This window comes from Petaurus breviceps, unplaced genomic scaffold (assembly GCF_028583685.1).
Source record: "Petaurus breviceps papuanus isolate PSGF00001 unplaced genomic scaffold, PetGlider_PUasm1.0 207, whole genome shotgun sequence".
In the NCBI taxonomy this organism is placed as follows: Eukaryota; Metazoa; Chordata; class Mammalia; order Diprotodontia; family Petauridae; genus Petaurus; species Petaurus breviceps.
In genome coordinates this window covers 8,443,570-8,471,017 of record NW_027185850.1, presented here as the reverse complement: position 1 = coordinate 8,471,017, position 27,448 = coordinate 8,443,570, and the positions used below count along the sequence as shown (strand labels likewise).

At 41.9% G+C, this 27,448-nt stretch overlaps 1 protein-coding gene across 1 annotated transcript in view; it reads left to right on the top strand.

Moving 5' to 3' along the window:
• Positions 1 to 27,448, top strand: part of LOC138164739 (interleukin-23 receptor-like) — a 67,183-nt gene that overhangs the window by 9,272 nt on the left and 30,463 nt on the right. The window contains exons 4-6 of the mRNA XM_069092708.1: positions 4,064 to 4,224; positions 7,203 to 7,348; positions 15,056 to 15,212. Of these exons, the coding sequence (XP_068948809.1) occupies positions 4,064 to 4,224; positions 7,203 to 7,348; positions 15,056 to 15,212 (464 nt within the window). The remainder of the gene's footprint in view (positions 1 to 4,063; positions 4,225 to 7,202; positions 7,349 to 15,055; positions 15,213 to 27,448) is intronic.

Below are 27,448 nucleotides of genomic sequence, written 5' to 3'. Positions count from 1 at the left end.
AGCCATGTAATGAGACCCTTGGAGTACTGGGGTCAGTTTTGGACATGATGCTTCAGGGTGGAAATTAATAAACTGGTTAGTGTCAGAGGAAGGCAACCACGATGGGGAAGGGTCTGGAGTTCATGAAAGGGCTCTGTCTACATCTTCTGTGTGAGTCCTCCTGGGCTCCCTGCTGAAACTCTGAGTGGGATGAAATTGTCTTTGTTATTTCAATCAGCCAAGCAATCGGCATTTATTAAGCACCTATGGTATATCAGGCATTGGCTAGGTCCTGGGGGTGGGAAGATGCTTATATTCTTTTGTTTTCCTTTTTTTTGGAGGGGGGAGGGCAGGGCAATCGGGGTTAAGTGACTTGCCCAAGGTCACAGGGCTAGTAAGTGTTAAGTATCTGAAGTCAAATTTGAACTCAGGTCCTCCTGACTCCAGGGCCAGACTCCACTGCCTGACTCACTGTGCTACCTAGCCACCCTGATGCTTCCATTCTAACAGAGGAGACAGCACATACACATGGAGATATGTAGAGAAAGGGATTGGACCTGCAATTTCATTAGTATAATGTATATTATTTATTATTTATGTATTCATATAGTACAAGTCACTGGGTGGAGAAAGTCTCTTCACTAAAGCAGGTTAGCACCTTCTTTGCAACTCTTAGGCTTAGAAGGGAGCTCAGCACAGAGAGAAGTCGATTGACTTGCCCAGGGTCAGTCCAAGTTAGGACTTGAGGACAGCTCTTCCTGGTTCTGAGGCTGGCTCTCTCTCCACTTGGCCGATGTCTACAAAATGAATTCGTGGTCATTTTTGGAATCCTTCCCCTTGTCCCTTCTCAGGAGCTTGATCACTGACGTCACATTGTCCCCATCAGTGCAGAGAGCTGGCCCTGCCCACCTGTGACATCGCCATTGTTCTCTTCTCATCAGAATACACTCCATTCTTCAGGACTCAAATCATGGGACAAAGAGTGGTCATGGGCCCATTAGATACAACAGCTAGGACTTTAAGGCACTTTCCATGTCATCTCCCTTGCTCCCCACAACAATGCTGTGAGGCTGTGCTACTTTTGTTTTCTGTTAGGAAGGAAGGAAAGAAGCATTTACTATGTAAGTGCCATATAATAGAAAACAAATACCTACCATAGAGTATCTACTATGGGCTACATACTTTACAGATATTATCTCATTTAATTCTCACAACGGCCCTAGAGGGAGGCACTGCCATGAGACCTGTCTACAGTTGGAGGAGGTGAGGTAGGCAGGGGTTGAGGGGCTTGCTCAGCATGACACAGGCAATAAGTGTCTGAAGCTGCATTTGAACTCAGGTCTTCCTGATTCCAAGTCCAGGCTCTATCAACTGTGCCACCTACCTGGTCCTGTTAGTTCAATATCTTTTCCCATTTTTCCAGTATCTTGGGAACCAGATGTCCACTGCCTTCAAGACTATGTCACCTTGGGGCAGCGCACCGGCCCTGGAGTCAGGAGGACCTGAGTTCAAATCTGGCCTCAGACACTTAACACAAAAACTAGCCGTGTGACCTTCAGCAAGTCACTTAACTCCAATTGCCCTCCAAAAAGCAAAAAAAAAAAGACTATGCCACCTGTAACCCAGATTTCTGATGTATCTAGGCTCTGTTCCTCCTGTCTCCATCTTCTTCAGCCTCATTTCCTCTTCTCCCTATAGCTTATCTGGGAGCAGATTATTGTTTCCTAATATGGTCATTCCATCATCACTGATGGTAAAAATGGTTCATTATAGAAATGCTGACATATCTGTTTCATTTTTCATCTGTTTGTTTTTCTCCTTCCAGTTTCATACTGAAAAACACTTAGGATAATCTGACTTAATTGGGCCTCATGCCCTGTTTTCTGTAGACTTATTTCCCCTCTATGAGAGAGAGACAGAGACAGACACAGAGAGACAGAGACAGAGAGACAGAGACAGAAACAGAGACAGAGAAGCAAGGATGAGCCCTGTTGTCTAGGCACTTGCTGCTCATGTTCATGGTCCATTATTAGGTGTGGCTGACATGCTAATGGAGGGAAAGGTTGACTTTTTTAAGAAGAAGACTTCTTTAATTGGTGGTTATGGTTAACACAACTGTGTTCAGAGCCTGTTTCAGTTCTGTCTTGTGGTCACAGTGTATGTGGTCAAAGAAGTACAAGCCACAAACCAATTCAGGGCACATCTTAACTCCAGTTTGTGAAATGGGGGAAACATTCAGAGGTGCCCTACTTTGCCTTCCACGTGGTCTGCCATGTTTCTGTTCTCACATAAGAGATCTCGCTGAACAGCAGACAAAGAGCCTAAGTTAGAGCCTATTAAATTGGAAAGCCAACCAAGGCTTTGAAATGAACACAATTAAAATTCAATTTCATGTGTTAGAATAGAACTATCAAAGCAACAATGCTCTCTGTTATTAAAGTCAACCAATCGATGTGCATTCACCGATGTATTTCTTGGTGGGTTGTTGTATTTTCCAGTGCCTAACACATTACACAGCACATAGTAAGTGCTTAGTCAATTAACAAGTATTAACTAACCAATAAATACCCAATGGACTGAACTGAATCAGGAAAGGCCAGATTTCTGGATGTTGTTGTGGGGTGGTGCTATGTAGGGCGGCTCTTTCTCATCTAGCCAAGTTAAGAAAACTCAGGTCTGGGGAAGGAGAAGTTGTGGGGGGTTGGTATTAACCAGAATAAGGATTATATAGTCTTAGAACTCAGAAAGTAAAAGGGAAAATCCCGAGAAGGGCATGGCTAACAGTGATAAATGCAAAGGAGAGGTTCGGGAAGATGAGATGGGACCAAAGGCCCCTCCCTGGCTTCGGCTGAGAGAAGGTTGTTGGCAACCTTTGAATGGCTTCAGCGGAATGGGAAGAAAATCAGTTCTCAAGGGCTTCGGGAAATCGTGGGTGGTGAGAAATGGGGGTGGTGGTGATGAGTTCTCATTCAAAAGTTGAGCTGTGAAATGTAGGGGAGAAATAACTGGAAGAGTAGCAAAGTCGAGTAAAGGGTAAACCTTTAGGAAAACCCAATGAGACCTCTTCCTATAATATAACTGACTGATCTTATTTATCACAGAGAAGGTCACACTCTTCTTTTCAGGGCAGAATTTTTAAAAGAAGATTCAAGTTTTCCTCCTAATCCCAACAGCTCCACGTGTCAACAAATGTCCCATTTCCTAATACTTTTAAATTGAATCATTTTTAGAAAGATGAAAAATTGGTAAACCTATCTTGCCTAATTTAATTAGTTGAATCTAGTTCTTTGGTCAGGTATCCCTATCTCTAGCCTCTAGTAAGAGGCTGGGATGACTTGTATAGCATAGAGTTTTAAAATAATACTCACAGAAGATGGGAACAGCAGCTGTTTGTGCGGACATAAATATAAATAGCAATAATAATACTAGGTTTGAGATGACCGAGGATGTTTCCAATTTTCTTAAACAGTGTAGTGGAATTCTAAAAATAATTGAACCACTCTTGGTGTGAAATTAATTTTAATTTTAAAAAATATGCCATGCAATGTTTCCAAGAGGAAAAAGGCATCCATAGAATTATATATGTGTGTGTGTTTGTGTGTGTGTGTGTTATATAGTTTGGGAAGATGATGGGAAAATAGAAATGAGAAGCACAGAGACAGACAGATGCGAGACAAAGAGTCTTAGGGAGGTAGCTGCAGGACAGCCAAAGAACTGGGAGATCAGAGGCAGACATTTATAGGTGGAAGGGCAGCTAGTCCAATTTACTCATTTAGAGTTAAGGAAATTAAAACCCAGATGGGTTAAACAACTTGACCAAGGTCACACTGGTGGCCAGTGGCAGAGCCCACATTTGAACACAGGAACTCTGACTCTAGACCCAGCCTCTTTCTCTTGTACCAACCACATGGAAGTTCATTTTCCCAGGAAAAATGTGCATCTCCCACACATGTTGAGACCTTGGAGCTGAGCCCCAGTGGTCTTATGGTTATAGATCTGGATGTCCCCAGCGAGGACTGGGAGCCAAAAACAGTCAAATGTCACCATTTAAACCCCACTTATTGAGCTCATTGTCTTATTTCAGCTTCCAGACGGAAGAAGAACAGCTTTATCTTACTTCAAGGCATATCAACATTCCGACCAACACACTACGCAGTGGCAAAATGTATTCTGTTTGGGTCCAAGCAGCAAATGCTCTAGGCAAGGAAGAGTCAGACCACCTGCAACTTAACCTTGATGACATAGGTAATGGAAAAAACCCAATTTGACAAATATGTGTTAAACACTAGTATGTGTGACATTGGAGATACAAAGACAAAGACAATGCGATCCCTGCCTTGACAGAGCTTCTGAACGAACTTGTGCAAATATAACCTGAGATAGACTGGCTGAGATGAAGGCTGGTGTTAAATAAAATGTGAGTCTGGAAGAAGGCTCACAAAAAAGGCAATGAAGCTCTTCAGTATTTATCTGTATCAATACAGCATTGAAGCATATGCCTAAACTAAATTTAATTCACCTCAGCCTACAGAAAGATCTTTTAGGGTTCGCTTTCATGTCTCTGTTAAAGATAGAGGGACTTGTGGAAGAAAACAAAGTTAGAAAGTCATTATTGAACTGCCATATGGAAATAGAACTGTGCTGCAATTCTCCTCTCCAGTCACTATATTTCCCCAACCTCCCTTCTAGATACCTTAATAGCGGCTGTTTGAGCCTCTTTATAATGTCATAGGGTCATCGAGCTGAAAGGGAGAGGCCATTGAGACTGACTTCTTCATTATACAGTTGAGGAAACTGAGGCCCAGGGAAGTGAATTGACTTGCCCATGGTCATGGAGGCAATAAATGAGAGAGAGAAAGAGAGAGAGAGAGAGAGAGAGAGAGAGACAGAGAGAGAGAGAGAGAGAGAAAGAAAGAGGAAGGGGGGGAGAGGAAAGAGAGAGGAAGGAGAGGGAGAGAGAGAGAGAGAGAGAGACACAGAGACAGAGAGAAACAGAGAAACAGAGAAACAGAGAAACCCAGTTCATCTGACTCTCCACATCTGTGCTCTTTTCATTAAATAATCAGTTGTTTTTTCCCATCTTTCTTCAGAATTTTTCCACTCCCTCCATAAGTACATATGAGACTGGGAGATCAGAATCTAATGTGTTAGCTCTGCTGTCCTTGATGGTGAAACAATTTTCTTTTAATTGCAGATCTTTTCCGTTCTTCATCTGTTTCTTTTGCTTCCTCCTTAAACAGCTTAATTGGGTCTCTTCACAAACTTTCCTTCTACTCTTTGTGTTCTATGAAGTGATGTTGCTCAATCTTCCACCATCTTTCTACATAAGAGTTTGCAAATGCATTCATATTTTAAGTTGGCATTGCCCTTGGCTGCTGTATCTCTCTATTTGGTCAAACAATCCTGTTTACTGATCAAGGTGTTTTTTAGCTTCTTATTCTAGCAGTGTATTTTTTTTCTTTTTCTTTTTTGCCTTTTGGAGGGCAATTAGGGTTAAGTAACTTGCCCAAGGTCACACTGCTAGTTTTTTTGTGTGGGTGTTAAGTGTCTGAACTGAACTCGGTTCCTCCCGACTCTGGGGCCGACTCTTTACTCACTGCGCCACCTAGCCATCCCAAGCAGTGGATTTTTATTAGTTAAACTTTGTTATGAAATTGTTGAGATCCATCTTATTGTCCTTTTCCTCCTTCTATTTTCTATGTCTGTTTGTCAGTTATTTGTTAGCTCCAGTTTTTAAAAATTGCATATAGTATCTTTTTCTCATGTCTATTTTTATTCATTTTCATTTTCTGACAAGTTGGTGGTCTGTCTGTACACATTTAGCTGCTCCAGGAATGTCTCCCAGCCACTCATCAATTATTTTCTGTCTGCTAAAACGTACTCAATTTCATTTTTCCTGATGTTATTTGGAATATATTGGAAGCTCCCCATGTCCAATGTCTTGATAGCTTTCTTGAAGAATGCACTAAGATATAGAGGCATCAAATTTCTATGTAGCTATACTTTTGGAATTATATTTTCTTTTCTTTTTAAACTGTGTGTGTATTGCTTTTTGGAGGGGGGAAGGTAGGGCAGTTGGGGTTAAGTAACTTGCCCAAGGTCACATGGCTAGTTTTGTGTTAAGTGTCTGAGGCCGGATTTGAACTCAGGTCTTCCTGATTCCAGGGCCGGTGCTCTATTCACTGCACCATCTAGCCACCCCTAAACTATATTTTCTATCCTATTTCTTGTTTCTTCTCACTTATCCCCATCTTTACATTGAAGTTACTGGGTATATGCTGGGTTTTTTGGAGGTTCATTTGGAGGTTCTTGTGGAGTTCTTCCAAGTCTTTCTCTATCTCTTCACCCTCCAAAAGATGTTGTCATATAAACTGGAATTACTTGCATGGCGGTCTTTGGCAAATCTTTATCATGAATACTGAAATGTGGGATAATCAAAAACCTCATGAAATTGTATTGCTTGTTTCTATTGAATACATCATAAAATCCACCTCAACAACTCCTTTATTTGCCTCCACTAAGAGATGCTAGAAACTATACATCCAATTAACTGGGACACCTCCTTCTGTGTTCTGGCTTCCTTCAGAGCAAGAATTTCAGATTGAGTTCACTGTGTTAAAGCCAGACCTAAACACTGTGTAATTCTAGAACCATAAAAACTATACACCACATATGGATAGAATGTAGGTATATGTATCTGAAGTGCTTTGCAAACCTCAAAGTGTTCTAGCAGTGTTAGTTATCACTGCTGTCACTCTCATGTTCATTATTGGAGTTTAAAATGAGCAAAGTGCTTACATGCCTTATCTCAGGAGCTCCTCATACCAGCCTAGAGAGGGACAGCAGGCATTATTACTCAAGCCTTCATCCTCTGACGCTCCCTCTCTCACTTTCTACTTCTGAAATCATAATTGAATCAGTTACATCGTTAGTTCCGGAAAAGGTGCCTCAGCCTATTCCCCTATAGCTCCAGTCATCATCCCTGTGACTTCCCAAGTCCGAAGAGCCCATCCCGGCCACTTCTCCCTCGTATATTTTTTTTTCCAGAAAGGCATCTTCTTGAAGGCAGAGACTATGTATTTGCCTTTCTTTGAATCCTCTGTGCTTAGCATATCCTTTGCACATAGTAAATACTTATTTTTCTTTGTTTTTTCCCCATTCATTCATATGCACTCCTTTTCTGGCTAAGCCTAACCTATGCCTATTTTCGTTTTATTTTCCAGTGATTCCTGCCCTCCCAGTCATTACAAGAGCTGAGGATTTAAATACATCAGTGCCCACAACTATTATCCACTGGAAAATCCAAACATCAATGGATGGCGTTATCTGTGAGATGAGATACAAGGCAGCCACAAGGTCATCTTGGAATGTGAGCCAAACTTTGGTTTTCCTTTAGTGTGTGGGCAATTTAAAGAAAGCAGACAGGCTCAAAGTAGTCCTGGCAGTATTTCAGTCTTGGGTTCTTAGCCCCAGACCCATAGATTCTCGAGGGGTGTGTCCTGGCATAGATTTCAGGGTGCTGTGAATGGGGATGAAAAAAATGATGCATTTATTTCAGTGCAACTGGTTTCCTTTATAATCCTGTGCATTTAAAAATCTTATTCCAAGAAGTCCACAGACTTCACCCAACTGCCAAAGGGGCCCAAAGGAGAAGACCCCCAGCATAAGTGGTGAATTCTGTTACACGGATTTCTATCAGATGAGCACCACAAGGATCCACAAACAGTCTCTTGCCACAATGATCAGTGATTAAACTTTCAATTCAGGGCCAACATGGTACAAAATTGGTAACTCCCCAGGGTCAACGAGCCCTTTGTTGAGTGGCAGTTGTATAGACCGAAAGCTGGAGGGGACCTTGAGTCATAAAATGGCAGGCTCATAGCTCCCGAGCTGTAAAAGAGCATTTTGGTTCAACCCTCTCCCTTATCAAACAAAGAGCCTGAGGTTCTTAAGTGATGCCCAATGGTTATGTGGTTGGTAACAAAATCAGGATCTGAATTCGGGTCCTTGGAGGAAGGTTCCTTTGTTCTCTCCACTGTGCCACCTGGCCTCTAAGTCTCCCTGTGTAAGGAGGGGCCCACGATGGTACAATAACAGTAATAGACTGTTATAGAATGCTTTAAAGCTAGTGTTCTTAACTTTTTTTGGCCATGCCTCCATCCCACCCCACCCTTTGGCACCCTGCTGAATCCTATGGACTTCTTCCCAGGATAATGTTTTTAAAGCATCATATAAAATACATGGGATTATAAAGGAAACCAATATTGAAATGCAATCATCCACACGTTTTTTAAAAGTTCATGGCTCCCCTCCCCAGATTAAGTCTCCCTACTCCCTTTAGAGATGACAAGGCACTTTATTTCCATGAAGTACATTCGAGGCTCACAACAACATCATAAAAGAAGTGATAAAGATTTTATTATCACTACTTTATGGATGAGGAAAAGAAGGCCAAGGGCTTCCGTGACAAGGTCATCACACAGCAAGAAAGAGTAAAGGGTGGAAGATGTATCCAGGTCTTCCTGATTCCAAGCCCCAATCCCCTCTGGTGCTCAGCAATGAGACTGAAGCACATGTGTGATGTATTTAAACATGCCCAGCTTCTGGAAAACCTGAAAAGAAGGTCTGAAAAGGTCTCTCTGTTTCTGGCACTCTCTCTAATCAAACCACTAATCTCAGAATGTAAAGTTCAGTTAGGTTTATGTCTGCTTCACCTTGTTCTCAATAAAATTTTATCAGTAGGTGCACATAAGGTGGCAAACCTGAGTGTCTGCCCTGATCTAGACTCTGGCAGAGTCTGTGCAGCCTGGAGGGAATCACTCTCAATTCCTGGGCTTTTCACCAGGATCTAAATTCAGAGCCTTGAGGCAAAGCCCTGACCACAGTGCCTTCGCTAAACTCTGACTTCAAAAGAAATGCAGATATTTTTTTTTTACTTTTCATTGACTGTAGACTCCTATTCCTCCAAAATGACTGAGGAACATTTCAAATGTTCTAGCTTACAAAAGTTACCTGGTCCCAAATGTGTATAATAAATGTAGTTACCATCAAAGAAATAGTGTGAAGTGAGTAGGGCTCTTGGCTTGGAATCTGGAAGGCCTGGATTCGAGTCCCACCACAGACACATAACAGCTGTGGAACCCAGGGTGAGTCATTGACCTCTAAGGCTCTATGTCATACAGAAGATGCTAATCTGCATGGGGACCGATGAAATCTCAGGTCTGACTAAAATATAGAGAGCAAAAACCGCATTGAGCAAAAGTGGAATTTCATCTTTCTTTGGGGCACAGGGGTACTTTGGCTCCTCAGGACCATCACTGCACCATAATGATGCACCCTAGCCAAGGGGCACCATGGTGCCTAGAGCACTGGTATGGAGTCGGGAAGACTCCTCACCTTCCTGAATTCAAATCTAGCCTCAGACACTTCCTAGCTGTGTGACCCTAGGCAAGTCACTTAACCTTGTTTGCCTCGGTTTCCTCATCTGCAAAATAGGCTGGAGAAGGAAATGGCAAGTAGTTCCAGTATCTTTGCCAAAAAAATCCCAAACAGGGTCCTGGAGAGTCAGGTCAGATTGAAAAAAAGACTTAAGAGCAAGAGATCCATGATGGCAAATCTGTGGGGTCCCCCACCCTAGGAGCTCAAAGTCTCCATCCCCCTCCTGTACTACTAGATTTGTAGTCAGACAACACAAGTTCCAACCTTTTTCCTACCCCTCACTAACTGTATGACCTTGGACAAGTCATCAGAGTCCCCTGAACCTGTACTAGATGCCCTCTAAGGCCCCTTCCAGGTCAAAATCTTAGAAACCTATGATCCAAGGGCACACAACTTTTTCACCCACAAAGGGAGTTATCCTGGAAGTTGGGAACCATCCTTTCTGAAAAGAATTCCTGGCATCTTGTCTGTTCTTTAACATGGACCTGTTGGTTTGTAGAGGTGCAACATTGGGGAAGATTCCAGTTATTTGAATGCTCTAGACCTAAATCTCTCCATTCTCCAGTTCCAGTCCTTACCAGTGAGTAGAATGGGAAGGCATTCTTGTATTCCATCTCCACCTAGTGGTGCCGAGAACCTTTCTATGGTCTGGGTTTACATGAGAATTGTAGAAAGATGTTCATCCTGGGGATCTCCAAGGGACCTTGAGACCATCCATCTCTGACCTTCTTTCACAGATGAAAAAACCAAGGCTCCAAGTGACTGACCTCAGATCACCCAGAGAGTTAACGATGATGTTAGGACTAGAATTGAGGATTCCCAGGTCCTGCTCTATGCGCATGCGCGCGCGCACACACACACACACACACACACACACACACACACACACACACTTTTATTATAAGGTTCTAAGCATCAGATTCTGAAGTCTGGTCCTTGCCTATTGGTTGAAAGCCCTTCCCTCTCTGCCTTCCTTCCCTTGTTACTATAGTATCAATAACTGGCATTATTCTGAGTTTTAAACTTCACAGTTTAATTATATGTTATCCCATTTGATCCTCGCAACAACTTGGGAGGTATTGTGCTCATTTTACAAATGAGAAAACTTAGGTAGGCAGAGGTTAAGTGACTTTCCCAGGGTCACACAGCTAGTACGTGTCTGAGGTGAGATTTGAACTCGGGGTTTCCTGATTCTAGGTCCATTACTCTGGCTAGTTCCCACAAAAGCACTCTGCCAGAGACAGGACTTGAACCCACATTTTGCTGAGGCCAGCAAAGGAGGGAAACAGGACAGACAAAAATATATGTAATATAAATAAAAAATATCTACTATGCTAAGCTGCCTTGCATATGCCAGGAATTTAATAAATGTTTGTTGAATGACCTCTCAGAAGGTCACTTTAAGAATGGAATGTTTAAAAAATAACTTTTGTTAGCAGGGGATAATATTGATTTCAACCCACAGGCAAGGGCCAGACTTCAGAATCCTACCTTCTGTAAGAAGCTTTGACCAGGTACCTCTATTGCTAGTACCTCTTCTCTGAAATTACCCTTCATTTTATAGACTCTGTGCGCCCAGTTATTCACACCTTGTTTTCCCTATTTGAATATGAACTCTTCGGGGGAAGGAAATACGTTTTCACCTCTCTTGGTATCTGCAGCACTTGGTACATAGTAGGTCCTTAATACATGTTCCTTCTGACTTCAGCCCATCCTTCCCAGAGGAGTGCACGTGTGTGGCTTCCTGCACACAGACTAGGATCCAGACAAGCTGGCCTGATGACTTTTCCTCATGCATGGCACCCTATCTCCACCTCTGTCTTTGTACAGATGCTTCCCCATCCTTGGGATTCTCTCTCCTTTATCTCCCCCTCTTGGGATTCTGAACTCCCTGCAAGGCTGGGCTCATGCCCTACCTCCTATACTTAGAGCCCTTCTTTACCCCTGAAATGACCCTGGACTCATTTTCTAGGTATTTATCCATGTTTATCTGTTGTTTCCTTCCCTGAGAATGTAAGCTTCCTGAGGGCAAGAAGTATTACGATTTTTGTATCCCTAATGCCCAGTACACAGTAAGCACATACTAAATGCTTACAGAATGGAATTGCATCTCCTTATTTTTACAAACAGGAAACCTGAAGCCCACTGAGGTGAAGTATTTTGCCCAAAGTCACACTTATACTAGTAAAATATGGGACTGGAAGCCAACTGTTTGTCTCCAAAGCCAGCGGCCACTCTTCTCCATGACCTCTGCCTCCAGCCTAGGCTTCAGTTGGACATTTGCTTTCCATCGGTCCAAGATTCAGGCAGATCCAGTTTGGCACTTTTAGTGACATTAGACTTCCTTGTTTGCTTCTGAGCTTCTGGCCAGAGTGGTATAAAGCAGGATCTGGTGTCTAGGGGTGGCCAGGAGATTAAATGGGCTGAGTGGGCTAGGGGACATATCACAAATCAGGGGGGCACCTACTATGTGCCAAGCACTGTTCTATGTACTGGGGACCCCACATATACAAACAAAATCATCCATAAATGCTTGTTAATGGATTCTGCAGGAGGGAAACAGGACAGACAAAAATATATGTAATATAAATAAAAAGTAATTTCAGTGATAGGAGAATGGAGAGAACCGTTGAGCAGTAAAACTAGGCGCTTGCCTTAGGAGAGGTGGGAAGAATTATGCTTTAAGAAATGAGTCAAGTCATCAAGTCAACAGGAACTTATGAAGCACCTACTCTGTGCCTAGCACTGTGCTAAGTTCTAGGGTTACAAAGAAAGACCACAATTAGCCCAGCCCTCAAGGAGCTCCCAGCCAATGGGATTTCTTTAGCACGAATGGGAGATCATCTCAGAGGAAGACTAAGGGCCATAATGCATGTGGTCCTGTGCTTGTGTGATCATGGAAGAGCTTTTTCTGTTCTTCCTGAGAAGGAAATAACCGTGGAACCAGCTCTCAGGTGATTGTGAGGGGCAAATGAGAGAAAATGCACAAAGGGCTTTGTAAGGCCTAAAGTTATCGAATACGTTTTATTTATTTATTTTTAACATTCATTTTAAAAAATGTTGAGTTCCAAATTCTCTCCCTCCCTCCCCCCAGACATTGTGAAAGCAAGCAGCGTGGTAGCAATTATACATGTAGAGTCATGCAAAATGTATTTCCACTTAATATGTTTTCTAAGAAAGAAATAGCTGGTTCAAAAAACAATCATTCCTTACTTATTTTTTTTATTTTTGCTTTTTTTGGAGGGCAATTGGGGTTAAGTAACTTGCCCAAGGTTACACGGCTAGTTTCTTTGTGTGGGTGTTAAGTGTCTGAGGCTGGAACCGACCTGGGGTCCTCCTGACTCCAGGGCCGACGTTTTACTCACTGCACCACCTAGCCGCCCCCAGTCCTTACTTATGGGTGGGGAGGGGGAGAGCTGATGACCCCCCCACCCCGATAAAGCATGGCTTAACTCTTGAACTTGTGCCCAAACTTGTCAATCTTGCCTCAGATTTCTCAGTAAATCACTAGGGCTAATTTCATTGCATTTCCTGTGTGAGCCTGGCATTTCTTATCTCCCTATTGATCCAGACACCTTGATTACTTTCCCTACATCACAGTCAAACATGCTGCCTGGAGAAGTGCCTTGGAAGGCTTCAGCTGCTTTCTAGACAGTCAGCTGGAGCAGAGAGACTTGGGTTCAGATTCCAAAGCTGACACTTCCAATTTCCCACCTTTGCACCAGCCTGTCTTTCCATCAAGGTAGCACCATAGTAAACAGAGTGCTGCGCCTAGAGAAATGAAGAAGACTCATCTTCTGATTCAAATATAGCCTCAGACACTTTCTAGTTGTGTGACCCTGGGCAAGTCCCTTAACCCTGTTTAACCCAGTTGTTCATCTGGAAAATGAGCTGGAGAAGGAAATGGTAAACCACTCCAGTATCTCTGCCAAGAAAACCCCAAATGGGGTCACAAAGTGTCAGAAAATGACTGGGCAACGATCTCTCTCCAGCCTTTGTTTTCACATGACTCCACTCTACACATTCTAGAGCAAGAATTCTTAACCTTTTTGTGTGTCCTGGTCCCCCTTGGGGAGCCTAGAGACGCCTTCTCAGAATCATGTTCTTAAATGTGTAAAAGACCTAGGATTACAAAGGAAACCAATTATATTCTCAACAATTTGTTTTCTAAAAGTTCACAGACCCCAAGTTAAGAACCCCTGCTCTAAACTCTGGACAAACTGGCCTTCTGGCAGTTCCTCAAATTCAGAACCTGACCTGCTCCCTATCCCTGAATCTGGTGATCCTTCTCCTGACTGTATGCCTTTGCAGAGGCTATGCCCAATGTCTGGAATACTGTCCTTCCTCCAGCAGCATTCAAGAACTACTGTGGATGCCATGCCCTATAGGAAACCCTTCTGGAACCTGGGAGTTGAAAGTGCCCTCTCTCTACTCAAATGATCTTGTACTTACTTCTCTGTATAACTGTTTGTGTCTTTTCCTCCTTGAAAGCAGGGACTATTTTTCATTTTTATTTTATATCCTAATGATATAAGGTGCAGCACCTTGCATCGAGAAAGGGCTTTGCAAATGCTTTTTTAATTAAACTGAACTGAACTCTGTCTCCCTGGACAAGTCACTTAACTTTCGTCTGCCTCACCTTTTGTTTCCTCATCTGTAAAATGGGGAGAATAGCAGCACCTGCATTACAGGGTTGTGAGGATTGAATGAGATGCTTGTAAAGTGCTTTGCAACCCATAAAGAGCCACACAAATGCTTCTTGCTGTTGTTGTTAGCACCGACTTGGGGAAGACCTGAGTTCAAATCCTGCCACTTGTCTGGCTGTCTTGGGACAATTCAATTAATCCTAAGTTTCCTTATCTGTAAAATGGGCATAAGAACAGTCTCTATTCCATAGCAACGTTGTGTGGACCGAATGAGATAACACATGAAGAGTTCTTTGCAAACTTAAATCTCTTTCTATATGCTAGCAATTATTATTATTAATTATTATCATCATTGTTATTCACCAGCTATTATTATTGCTGCAAAGCTCAGAGTAGAAAGCGTCTTTAATTTCAACACTTGAAAGCTTGAGCCATAAATACGGATAGTGCACTCTGGACCTTGCCATCCCTGGAGGTTTTTATTAACGTAGTTCCTTGTCTCCTCTCCATTTCTTGGAGTTCTCCTTCCTTGGCTTCCTCCAGGACTCAGCTCCAATTCCGCTTTCTCCGGGAGACCTTTCCTGGAACCCTCCCCTCAGGTCATTTTGTAACCAGTCCGTGTATCTTTATGTAGCCATTTCTGCTTCAGTTGTCTTCAGTAGAGTGGGAACTCTTTGAGGACAGGAACGGTTTCATTTTTGTCTTTGTGCTCAGCACTATTCCCAGCACATAGACAGCGCTTAATCTAGAAAGGGCTTTGCAAATTTTGTTAGTTGATGTCTGATATAACTTTATGACTGGCTAGCTAGTCCCACACGTACCTAAATGAGAATTCTATCTCATACCCAGTAAGGGATCAACCGGTGTGTGTTTAAAGATCTGGCAATGAGGGAAACCCCCCTCTTACCCCCTGTAGCTCATTCTACCTTTGGGCGGCTATTTACTGGGAAGTTCTTCCTAAGCCTAAACCTGCCTCTGTTTCTCAATTTCAGGTCAAAGAACTGGAAACGACCTTGATGTCAGTTCAACACACAGAATACAGTCTGGAGCCACGCACCAAGTACACGTTTCAAGCCCGATGTCGACAGACGGGGAGGAAGCCTGGGCAGGAGTGGAGTGTGCCCTTTTCCCACACAACGCCAGAAGCAGGTGAGCTCTTCAGGAGACTTATTTCAGCTCCTTCCTCTTCATCTTTGCCTCGCCCTTGTTTTCTCTAGTAGGACCAATCCTCCTCACGTTCTGATTTTGTTCTGTTTTGTTTTGTTTTGTTGCTTTTTGGAGGGCAATCGGGGTTAAGTAACTTGTCCAAGGTTACACGGCTAGTTTTTGTGTGGGGGGGTAAGTGTCTGAGGCCAGAACCGAACTCGGGTCCTCCTCCGGGGCCGGCGCTTTACTCACTGCACCACCTAGCTGCCCCCCTCCTCACGTTCTGGTTGGTAATCATTGCCAAAGATACTTTCAAGATTCCCAACATACCACGGAAGATAGAGCCTTAGGCTTGGAATCTTGCCTAAGATATTGAGTCGCCATTTGACCTTAGACAAGTCACTTAACCTCTCTTTGCCTCAGTTTCCTCATCTACAAAATGGAGATGACTCTACAGAGTTGTGGTGAGGACCAAATTAGATTACATAGATTTTTCTAAACTGACTATATAAATATGCAGAGATCTAGAGGAGACGTGCCCTTAAAGGCCATCTAGTCTAGCTTCTTCATTTTACAGATGAGGAAACTGAGGCCAGGGAAATTAAGTGGTTTGCCCAAGGTTCCATAGGTGATGCAGGTTTGGAACCCATATTCTCTGACTCTACTATACTATGCTGCCATCTGCTATCTGTTATTAATGTATTTTTCCAGTATAAGGATTCCTTTTGAAAATAAAAAAAAAAATCTGCTCTCTCAGATGATGGTAGTTATACTATTAGCAAAATCTTAGAATCAGAGCTTTAGAGCTAGAAGAGACTTAGGAAAGGTCAACTAGTTTAACTCTCATTTTATAGTACAGAAAAGGATGGTAGAGGGAGGTTAAGTGATGTTCCCCAGTCACACAGATAGTAAGTGAACGAAATGGAGTTTGAACCCACATCCCTTGACTCCAAGACCAACTTCCTTGTTGGTCAAAACAATACATGATGGCCCAAAGCTCCTACGAAATCAGTAATACTTTAAATGAATGTTTTGTACCAATCACAACAGCGTTGCCATAGATTTGAAAAAGCCCAAGAACCCTATGTATTAGACTCACTATCTATTCAATCCACAACAGATATATTCATTTATTTATTACATTGAGTCATTCTGCCCAATTTTCAGAGCAAAAAAAGATCAAGATGACACTTCTTATTTCAACTATGTATGCATGGATCCCTTGGAATAATTATGAGCAGGGAAACTTCCCTAGTAAAGAATGTAACTGGATGGATATAATTACACACTACTGTGACCGTTATCTCTCTAGGCCTCAGTTTCCTTTTTTGTAAATTGAGGGAGATGGACAGAATGACCTCTAAGGTCCCTTATCAGTTCTAATGTTCTGTAATTCTGGTCTAAACTAAGAGGAACTTCAGGCTTCCGGAGGAAGACAAGGATGAGTTGAAATGTCTTGAGCGACCTCTGCTGCCCACTCTTAACAAGGCAGTCTTGAATACAAAACGTAATGGCTGGCTGTTTTTTCTGGCAGTAAATCATCATCTCACTCACCTTTCAAATCTTTTTTTCATTTTACCACGAGTCCCACTCTGGTGCAGCCACACTGTGGTGCAGCCACGCCGGCCTGATAGCCGTGCACCATCCATAACGCGGCATTTCCCACCTCCCTGACTTTGCACCGAGTTCCTCCACCATGCTTGGAGTACATTCCCTCCTCACCTCTGTCTCCCAGAGCCCCTTGATTCCATCAAAGCATAGCCTATTCCTTCTCAGTTATTCATAATCTCTCCCTTCGGAAATTACTTTAAATTTTGTATTTCGTATTTTCTTACCTTTGTTCATGTTGCCTCACCCAGTGGAATGTAAGCTCTCTGAGGGTAGCCTGGTTTGTTTATGTGTTTGTGTCTGCACCAACAAGCACAGTGATTTGCACAATTAGATGCTTAATGAATATTTGCTGAATTCTCGGCCCATTCTAGTCTTAAGGTCCCAAACCCTAAGAATGAGCTAACTAGTAATGGTCGTTGTTTAGGCCAGTGATCGAATACTTAATATGACCTAATTTTTAAAGTTCTGCATGCACCTTCAATATATGTATGCTTACCTACAAATTACATGGGTCCCATTTTCCTTACACAGTTCCTTATGTATATTATAGAACATATGCAAAATATGCATTTAAAAGGGGTACATAAAGATAAGAACAATACTTTAAATTTCTTATTGATTAATGGCACAATGTAATTAGACATTGTTATTTTTTTTTAATCTCATGCACATCTTGGGGGATAGGCTGGATGTGGGAAGATTCAAATAAATAACAAAATAACATAATATAAAATTATATTATATAACACATTACTAAATAAACAATGATCACTCCACTAATTTGATCGTGGTGTGCAGAGTGCCTAGCTCATAGGCACATGCATGTTGGCTTGGCTTGACTTGATCAGTCTAGCTACTCAAGTAGGAGACTCTCTCTCTCTTTAAGATGTTTAGATACTTTTAATGGTGAAGAATACTCAATGTCATATTCAATATTATATAATATATGTAAAATAAGTTATGTAATGTTCTACAGGTCATAAGTCAGTGACCGTCACGGCCTTTCAAGATTTCTTTGTGTAAATAATTTCATATACACTGCAGAAACAGCAAGCAACATCTCTGATTGCAGCTCAGCCAAATGTTTTCAGTACAAATCAATCCATGCCTCATCCTTCACCTGGTTCGGATTCACTGGGCCTTAATTTCCTTTCTTATCGGCCAATTTAGCTATATTTCTGTATGATCCCAGGATTGTATGTTTACAGCTGATAGGCACCTTTGAGATTAGCGAGCCCATTTCTTGCATTTTACAGACAAGAAAACAAAGACGCTTCCCTGAGGTCAGTCCCCGTGGGAACATGGAGCAGAGACAGCCTGGCATTCTAATCCAGCAGGGCTGACTCCAAACCCAGCACTCTCTCCATTGGCAGGCTAACTCCTGAATGTGAGAAATAGTGAGCAGAGTAGTTTGGCTAGATCTTGGAGTACAGGGAGGGAAATAGGTGACAAATAGAGGAATTAATATTAGTCTTTGAGGAAAGAGGGAGGGCAGGACTAAAGAAGAAGTCTCTGTTCCTGAAGGCATGGGAGAACGGGTACTGCTGGGGAACAGCATTTGTGGGTACCACTCCCTCTGCTGTCCCCACTTCCACAGGCAAGCTGGTGACTCATACAACACAGTATACATGCCCTCCCATCCAAGCCCCCAAATTGGTTGGGGCTCAAACTTTTCACAGTTTTAGACAAAGAGGTAATGAAGTTTACTAAGGGCTAACTCATTTATAAAGAAATTCTGGCAGAGAAATGGGAAAGTCTGTACTGGCATAATTGAATTGGCTGATTTCCTATTTAGGAACATTTTTTTTTCTTTTGTTGTTGATGTCTTTTTTTTTTTTAATGACATTGAATTCCAAATATTTCCCTCCACTAACCCAGAAAGCCTTCCTTTTTAATAAGGATTGCAAATGAAAACACACACACACACACACACACACACACACAGAGTTCAATAAATCCAATCAATACACATTCTGCATACCTCGGCCCCCACCTCTTCAGTGAAGGGAGAGAAACACATTTTCTCACCTGTGCTCTGGGGCCAAGTTTAGTTCTCATGCCTGGGCAGGGTTCAATTTCATTTTTCATTTAGGAACTTTTAGACATATCCATATCTGGCAGTTGGTAATATTGTGAGGCTGTCTTCACAAGAGCCTTCAATCTAAACCCCTTTTGTCCCTCAGGAATGCTCTAACATTGTACCTTCCCCACTCAGGTAATTTGCCCTTTTCCAAGGGTTCTTGGTCTTTTTTGGGTCATGCACTCAGCTGTGTGGCAGTTCCGTGGGGTCCACGGACCCCTGGTCAGAATGATGTCTTTAAATATATAAAAATAATAGAGGACCACAAAGGAAGCCAATTATACTGAAATGATTATCAAAAATAATTTTTTAAAGTTTATTCCTGTTATGCTATAGATTTCCCCCTCCATTATCAAATGCTCCTCTTAAAAACTTATAACTTCATTCATACTAAGGTGTGAATGACTAAGAACTCCAAACCTCTAGAAACCTTTATTAAGCCTCATCTACATGTTAGTCAAAGTGCTGTGCGTGCAAAGAAAAATTAGAAACAGTTCTTGACTGAAAGAACTGGCATTTGTCCCACTGAGGAATGACATAACACGCCCATGGTACAGGACAAAGGGCACAGAATTTGGAGAGCTTCCTCCCATGCCATCTTGGGCAAATCACTCTCTACTCTCCCTGCTTCTTCTGCCCTTTATTTGAAATATGACAGGGGCTGGAGGAGGGAGAGCTGATCGCTGAGGTTCTATCTGGCTCTAAATTTGCAAATAAAAACAAGGTAACCTCTGGAAGGAGAAAGTAACCTCTTGGCTTAACCAATGGGGAGGCTCCCTCCAGAGCTGGGCTTTGAAAGAAGAGAAGGATTCTGGAAGGCAGCGACAAGGAAGGAGTCCATTCCAGGAGGGGGGAAATCTGACCAGAGATGAATTGTGGAGAGTGGGAAATGTTGAAAGCCCAGCTTGGCCAGAACATCGAGTCCAGGGCAGTAAGAGTTGACTTTTACCAAGCCCTTTAGGATTTGCCGTGAGTTTCACAAAGGCTGTTCACTGCATCCCGGCAACCAGCCTCTTGGGTTGGAAAGGAAAGTGTTACAAATCCCATTTTATAGATAAGAAAATTGAGACTCCCAGAGGTGAGGCGTCTCCTCCAGGACAACACAGCTAAGTGACAATCAGAGGTGGGATTTAAGCTTAGAGTTTTTGTTTGGTTGTTTTGTTTTTCCATTCCAAATCTAGCATGTTATATCCACTAAGCCACACTGCCTTCGTAAAGAAGAATGATATGAAAAGTCAGAGAGGCAGGTTGTAGCCACACTTGCAGGTGGCTTCAATGCCAGGCTGAAAAGTCTGTGCTTCATCCTGAAGGCAGTGGGAGCCACTGAAGATTTTTGAAAAGGGGAGTGACATTGCCAGAACTCCATGCATTAAGGCATAAGATATCCCTTTAAGCCAACTCAATTTGTGGATAGATATGGGGTGGGGGAAGGTCTGTGAACTTGGATGAGAAAAAAAACAGCTCGTTTTCATTAACCTACAACTGAAATTGAGCATGTCCTTCTGATATGAATGTAGGCAACAGGACATTTCTGAGATGGAGGTCTGTAGACTTCACCGGACTAGCAAAGGTGACCCTGACATAGGAGAGGCTAAGAAGTCCTACTTTAAGGAGTATCTGCATTTTAATAAGAGTCCGAAACAAAAGAAATGGATCTCTAATTGTATACCTTTAGGCATTGCTGAATTCTTGGGATATTTGGGGGGCAGCCACTCCTGAAATAAAACCAACTATGGGATCTCAGGAACATTCATAATCAAGTTACCTGCCCCCTTTCCCAGTTTTTTTTTTCCTTTTCTCAAATGTTATTGATTTTTTTTTTCAGATCTGACATCATTTCCCCTTTGACACCACATACCATTTCTCTCCCCACCATGCAATCCTTGCTTATAACAAATAAGTAGAGCCATGCAAGAACAAATCCATACATTGACCATATCTGGACATGTATGCCGCATTCTGTCCCCGTAGCGCACCCTCTGTCCACCAAGAAGCAGGAAGCCACTATCACTGCATCACCAGCAGTACTGACAGCTCACTGCATTGGGCAGGCCTCCAGGGTCTTTCAGCATGGTCTTCCCTTACGTTATTTTGGTCTTTACGTAAATTGTTCTTCTAGCCCTGCTTACTTCACTCCATATATTCATTCGTACAAGCAATTCTCAGATATGTTCGTATCTTTCTTATCAGTTATTTCTAATAATTCAATAACATTTTAGGGCATTCATATTCCAAAATTTGTACATCCCCAATTAATGGGAGCCCACTTTCCTTCTGCTTCTTTGCTACTAATAAAAATGCTACTCTAAGTATTTTTGCATAGAAAGAGAAAAGAACAGACATTTATTAAATGTCTACTATGGCAGGTGTGACCCTGGACAAGTCATTTAACCCTCAGTTAGTCCTTAGCCTCAGTTCCTCATCTGTAAAATGAGCTGGAGAAGGAAATGACAGACCACCATCTTCAACAAGAAAGCCCCAAATGGGGTCACAAAGAATCAGACATGACTGAAACGCCTGAACAAGGAATGTTCCTGGTGCTGTGCTAAGTGCTTGACAGATACCATCTCATTAGATTCTCACAACACCTCTAAGAGAGAGGCTTTATTATTATCCCCATTACACATGGGGAAAATGAGGCAGATATTAAGTCATTTCCTGAGGTCACAAAGCTATTAAGTGTCTGAAGCTGGATTTGAACTCAGGTCTTCCTGACTTGAGGGTCCAACATTCTACCCATTGGGCCATCTTGTTGCTACATATATGGGACCTCTCCTGACTTTCACCTCCTTGCACTATATACTTTATAGTAGTATTGTTGGGTCAGAGGTGATCTACAGTTTGTAACTTTTTTTAGTATAATCCTAGATTGTTTCTCAGTATGAGTAGATCATCTCATAGTTTGTCCTCCCACAGTCCCTCGGGCATTGATGGTTCTCAGATTTTTCATCTTTGCCCATCTGATGGGTGAGGTGCAAAACCTCCGCGTTGTTGCATTTGAATTTCCCTCATTATTAATGATTTGGAACATTTTTCCATATGGTTGTTGACAACTTACAGGTTTTCATTTGAAAGCTAACTATTGACCAGAGTTCCTGAAGTCCTTCAAAATTGTTTGTCCTGAGAGGCCTATTGTCATTGTCTAAATCTTTCTCCTGGTTCTGCTCGTTCCATTCTTCTTCAGTTTACAAAGGTCCTCAAAATTGTTTCTTTTTATCATATCGATGTTATATATTGTTCCCCTGGTTTTGTTCCATGTCTGCTGTATCTCCCGCTTCACTCCATATCGGCTCCTGGAAGGCTCTTCCTGTCTCTGTGAATTCACCCATTCCCTCATTTCTTACAGCCCAATACGAATCTGTCACATTTATGACTTATTCAGCTGTTCCTCGGAGGATGGGTGTCTCCTTATTTTCCAGGGTTTTTGTCACCACAAAAAAAAAGCTGTTATAAATATTTTCATACAACTAAGCCTTGCCTCTTTTTAAAAAATCTCTGTTGGTTATAGGCTTAGCAGTGTTATAACTGGGCCAAAGACCCTCACTGTCTAATAACTTTTTATGGAGAATTCCATTTGGCTTCCCAGAATAGTTGTGCCCATTTACAGGTCCACCAATAATACATTAATGTGCCTGTTTCTCACAGCCCCTCCAACATTTGTCATTTTCCTTTTTCATCATCTTTGAAACTGTCACTTCCTTTTTATATAGTGAGTTTGTTTTGCTGGGCTATGCATATTTATTGCTATAAATTTGTTTTTCTCTTCTTTTTTTCCAGTCGGATGAAGGATAGAAGGGAAGTAAAATAGATTATTGTTAACTTTTTAAAAAAGAGAGATGGGGAGGGGGGCAGTGCTAGAGATGTAGAATGTTGCAGATGAGGTCACTGAATTTTTAGTGTCATGTAATTTTTTTATTTTATTACAAGATACCTCTCACAAAGTAGGAGTAATCTATAAATGTTTATAATATAAAAACAAAACACAAATACAAATTTTCAAAAGAAAAAAGAGAAAACTAACCACTCATGTTTTTGGTATGGAGGGTATATTTTCTTTTAATGTTTTTTTTTTTACTTTTCTTCTTCTAGATTGTCCTTCATGTCTGTATATTTGCATCCCCAATCTGTGGTTCTTTGTTTTAGTTTCCTTGGCAAGACTTGCCATCACAGATTCCAGTTTTTTCTATTCTGCTCATGATTTCTGCTGTGCAATCCATGCATTCTACTCTCATAATTCTCATTTCTCTTTTGAATTGCTCAGGAACAGTGTTTTGTAATTTCATATTCTCTTGTCTCATCGAGTCTCTTTGCTTTGCAGTATTGATTCATAAATGCCTGAGTTTGTTTACTAGATATGGAGGCCAGATTTCCTTCTGTTGTAATGTTTAACCTACTGGTTTATCTGCTTATGTTCAAAGTCTTTGAGTTTTCTTCTTCTTGAGATCTTTGGCAATTTCAATCTTCACCACCCCATTCCCACCTCCACCTCCAATCTTCCCTCATTCATACTGACTCTCTCCTAGAAAGTCAGTTTTCTTCGTTCTCAAAATATCTCAGCTTCCTCTCACAATGGACAATCCATGGCTCATGAACCTAGGTCTCTGCCCCAAGTGACTTTTGAATGGTCAGAACAGGACCCAGATAGATGCTATGTCCTTTCCTTAAGGCTTGGTGGAGAGCTTCACAGCTCCCCCTCTCCCAAGTCACACACACACACACACACACACACACACACACACACACTTTCTCTCTCTTTCTCTTTCTTTCTCTCTCTCTTTTCCCCTCCCCCCCCCTCAGTGTCCAGTCCTGTTCCCTCTATCCTTTACTTCTCTGGCTTTGTACCAACAGTTCAAAGTTTTGCAGCACTAGTCCCACTGGGTTGTGGCCCCTGGCAAGTTTTTGCTCCTGAAGGGCTAAGGAAGTGCTGGCTGACTGTCATGGCCTTCTTAAACTGGTATAACCTAGAGAAAGGTTTCTCCATAGCATTGGAAAGGGTGAGAGTATCGGGTATGGAGGCAGATTTTGTTGTAAGGCTGTGCTGGATCATTGGGTCTGCTAGTATATTCTCCCTACTGGTAGCATGGGAAGTAGAGGAGGAATTCTGAGTGAGCTCAGGGTCAAGGAGTATCAGTTCATGGGTGTTTTTTTTTTACCTTCTTTTAGATTCTGGGTGTTCTAGACCATTGAGACAGCTGATGTTGCTTTATCTTTGGTGCATAATTTCTATTTTGGAGAGGTTTGAGAGGAGGTAGATCCCTCTATTCTCCTCTATTTTTTTCAATGATATGACATTTTATATTTGAAATTTATATCTATCTGGATATTATTGTGGTATAAGACGTGAGATGTTAACCTAATTTCTTCCAAACTGCTTGACAATTTTACAGAAATTTTTGTCATATAGTGAGTCTTCACTCTAGTAGTTGATGTTCTTGGATTTCTCAGGCATCATGGCCTCAATAGTCATTTGCTTTGGGTCTTACTTACTTAGTTGATCCCATTCAACAATTTATTTTTTTTAAACCAATGCCAAATAGTTTTAATTATTATTCATCTGTAGTATAATTTGGTGTTTGGTGATGTTGGTTCCTTTATTCTTTGTTATTTCCATCAAGATTATTGACCTTTTGGGGTGGCTTTTTTTTTCTGTATCATATGCAAAGAGGTAATTTTGCCTCCTCTTTGTCTATGTTCATTTCTAGTTTTTTCTTCTTGTCTTACTATGAAACTAATATTTCTAGAATCATGTTGAATACTAGTGGTGAAATTCTTGCTTTACACTGATCTTATTAGAAAGATCTCTAAGTTTTTTCCCCATTACACATAATTGCAAATCCTAGTTTTAAAAATTATTCATCATATTAAGGAAAAACAGCTAGATAGTTGAGTAGATAGAGTGTTAGGCCTGGAGTTAGAAAGATTTATATCCTAATCCTGCCTCAGGTACTTAGCTGTGTGACCCTGGGCAAGTCACTTAAACTGTCTACCTCATCTTCTTCATCTGTAACATGAGGATAATAATACCATCTCTCTCACAGGGTTGTTGTAAGGATAAAAGAAAATAATATATGGGGACATTTAATAGCAAGCACACAATTAGAGGCAGCTTGATATAACAGTAGAACATGAACTGATTTCTGGAGTTGGAGGGGACTGGGTTCAAATTCTGTCTCGGATACTTATAAATAGATGTTAACCTACCTGGCCCTCAGCTTTTCTCTGTGTAAAATAAAGGGGCAGGGCTAGAGGATATCTAAGGTTTCTATGAGTTCTAAATATATTATCCTGATACAGTTTGTCATCATAGAAAGAGAAATGCAAACCTGAGTGTTAAAGGTATTAGAATTCAGCACTACCTGATATGTGCAGAGAAAGCTTTAGTCTCATCAGCGCTGATGTAGACTACACTGAGCTAATGGAGGAAGTACTTAAGGATTATTAGTCCTTTAATGAGAAGGCAGAGGCTGGGAGAGAAGGGGCTGGAGAAATTACAGTAACTAATTAAGTTGCCTGTTTCCCAGGTGAAGGTTTTGTTGCTACTTGCAGTAGCAAAGGTTCCCACAGAGACAGCGATTTAATAATGGCTCAGTCTACAGGGACAAGTAAGAGCAAGAGAAGAGACTGCATTTTCTGGTCTCACGAAACCTCACGATCTCACTAAGCCTTCTGTGCCCTGCCCGTCTGTAGTGGAGAGAGTCCAATAGCCCTGGGTTCAGATGCTGCCCTTTGTACTTATCCACTGTGTGCCAGGAGCAAGGCATTTCCCCTTTAGGAGCCTCAGTTTACCTGTCTGGAAAAGGGGGTAAATCATACCCAGAGCTGCTGTTGTTCAGTCCTTTGTCAGTCGTTCCTGACACTCGGTGACCCCATCTGGGGTTTTCTTGGCAAAGCTCCTGGAGCGGTTTGCCATTTCCTGCTCCAGCTCATACCCAGACCCACCTACCATGGTTGTTGGCTGGAATGAAGTAACGTCTGTTAATGGCTTGGCCAAGTTTAAAGGGCTGTTTGAATGCCAGTTATTTCTTAAATGTTTATTTAACAAACGGCTTCAGCTTGCAGGTAGGGACCGAGACCTTTGTTTTCCACCTGTCCTACTACCTGGATCGCAAATAATCTTCGAGAAGGGAAGGCACTTGCCCAGGGTCACACAGCTCATTATCAAGACCATTCTGGCTTCGTGTCCTTCCCCTCCAAATGTCATCAGAGAGATTCTAACTCAATTTTAACTCTTCCAGAGCAAGAGGAGCTACTTTTATGAAAAATAGCACATGTTGAAAATCTAACCCATCAGCAGTAAGGATTCCTTGTTGTTACCTAATTGTTGTTTTGCCAAATGCATAGTGTTCTCTTTCACTATGGGCACAAAAAACAGCTTTGCTAAAAATTAACAATAGTCCATAACAGAAATAATAACATGCATCTAAAATAAAGTACTTACCACGTGGCAGGAAGGTGTTCTAGGTGCTGAACAGCCCCTGCCCTCAAGGAGCTTCCCTTCTATCAGGGGAAGCAGTAACAAGCACATAGACTTGTGTTGTTAGTCCTTCCTCTAAAGGGGACCCGTGATGTCACGAGGTGATGTCTTGACTCGCTCATGAATTGGATTTAAGTGAGGCAGAGCTGCCCAAAGTCGTCAGCCTCACTCTCTCCTCCGAGAGTCACGGGAGCACACATATACACGTATGCAGTGTACAAAGTGGGTATTGGGCAATGAGGAAGCTGTAGCACCTGGGGGGATCTGGGAAGGCTTCATGGAGAAAGTGGTGCTTGGCTGTCTTTTTTAAGTAAACATTTACATAGGACTTAAGGGATGCAAAGCCCTTTACATATATAAAAATAACTAGCATTTTAATAGGACCTCCTATGTGCCTAGGCACTGTGCTAAGCATGTTGCAATTATTACTTCATTTGTTCCTCATAACAACCCTGAGAATAGGTAAGGGTCCTGTGAGCTCTAAATTATCATTGTCCTTATTTTATCTCATTTGATCCTTACAACAACAGATGAAGAAACTGAGGCAGGCAGTGATGGAGTGACTTACCCAGGGTCACACAGCTCATACATCGTCTGAGGCAGGATTTAAGCTTGGGTCTTCCTGGTTTTAGCTTTAGCTCTCTGAATCACCTTGCTATCTTTGCTTGAACTAAGTCTGGAAGGAGATTCAACTTTCTAAGAGTCAGGGGTAAGGAAAGAGGACATTCTAGGCACTGAAGCCAGCTAAGGTAAAAGCATGGAGGTAGGAAATGAGAAGCAAGGAAAATGCATTGTTATTATTATATATTAATATATTGGGTGTAGCAGACAGAGTGCCGGGCCTGGAGGCAGGAAGATTCATCTTCCTGAGCTCAAATCCAGCCTCAGACACTTTCTAGCTCTGCGACCCTGGGCGAGTCACTTAACCCTGTTTGTCTCAGTTTCTTCATCTGTAAAGTGAGCTGAAGAAGGAAATGGCAAACCATTCCAGCATCTCTGCCAAGAAAACCCCCAATGGGGTTATGAAGAGTTGGATGTGACTGAAAAACAACAAGTGTATTATTTTATAATTAC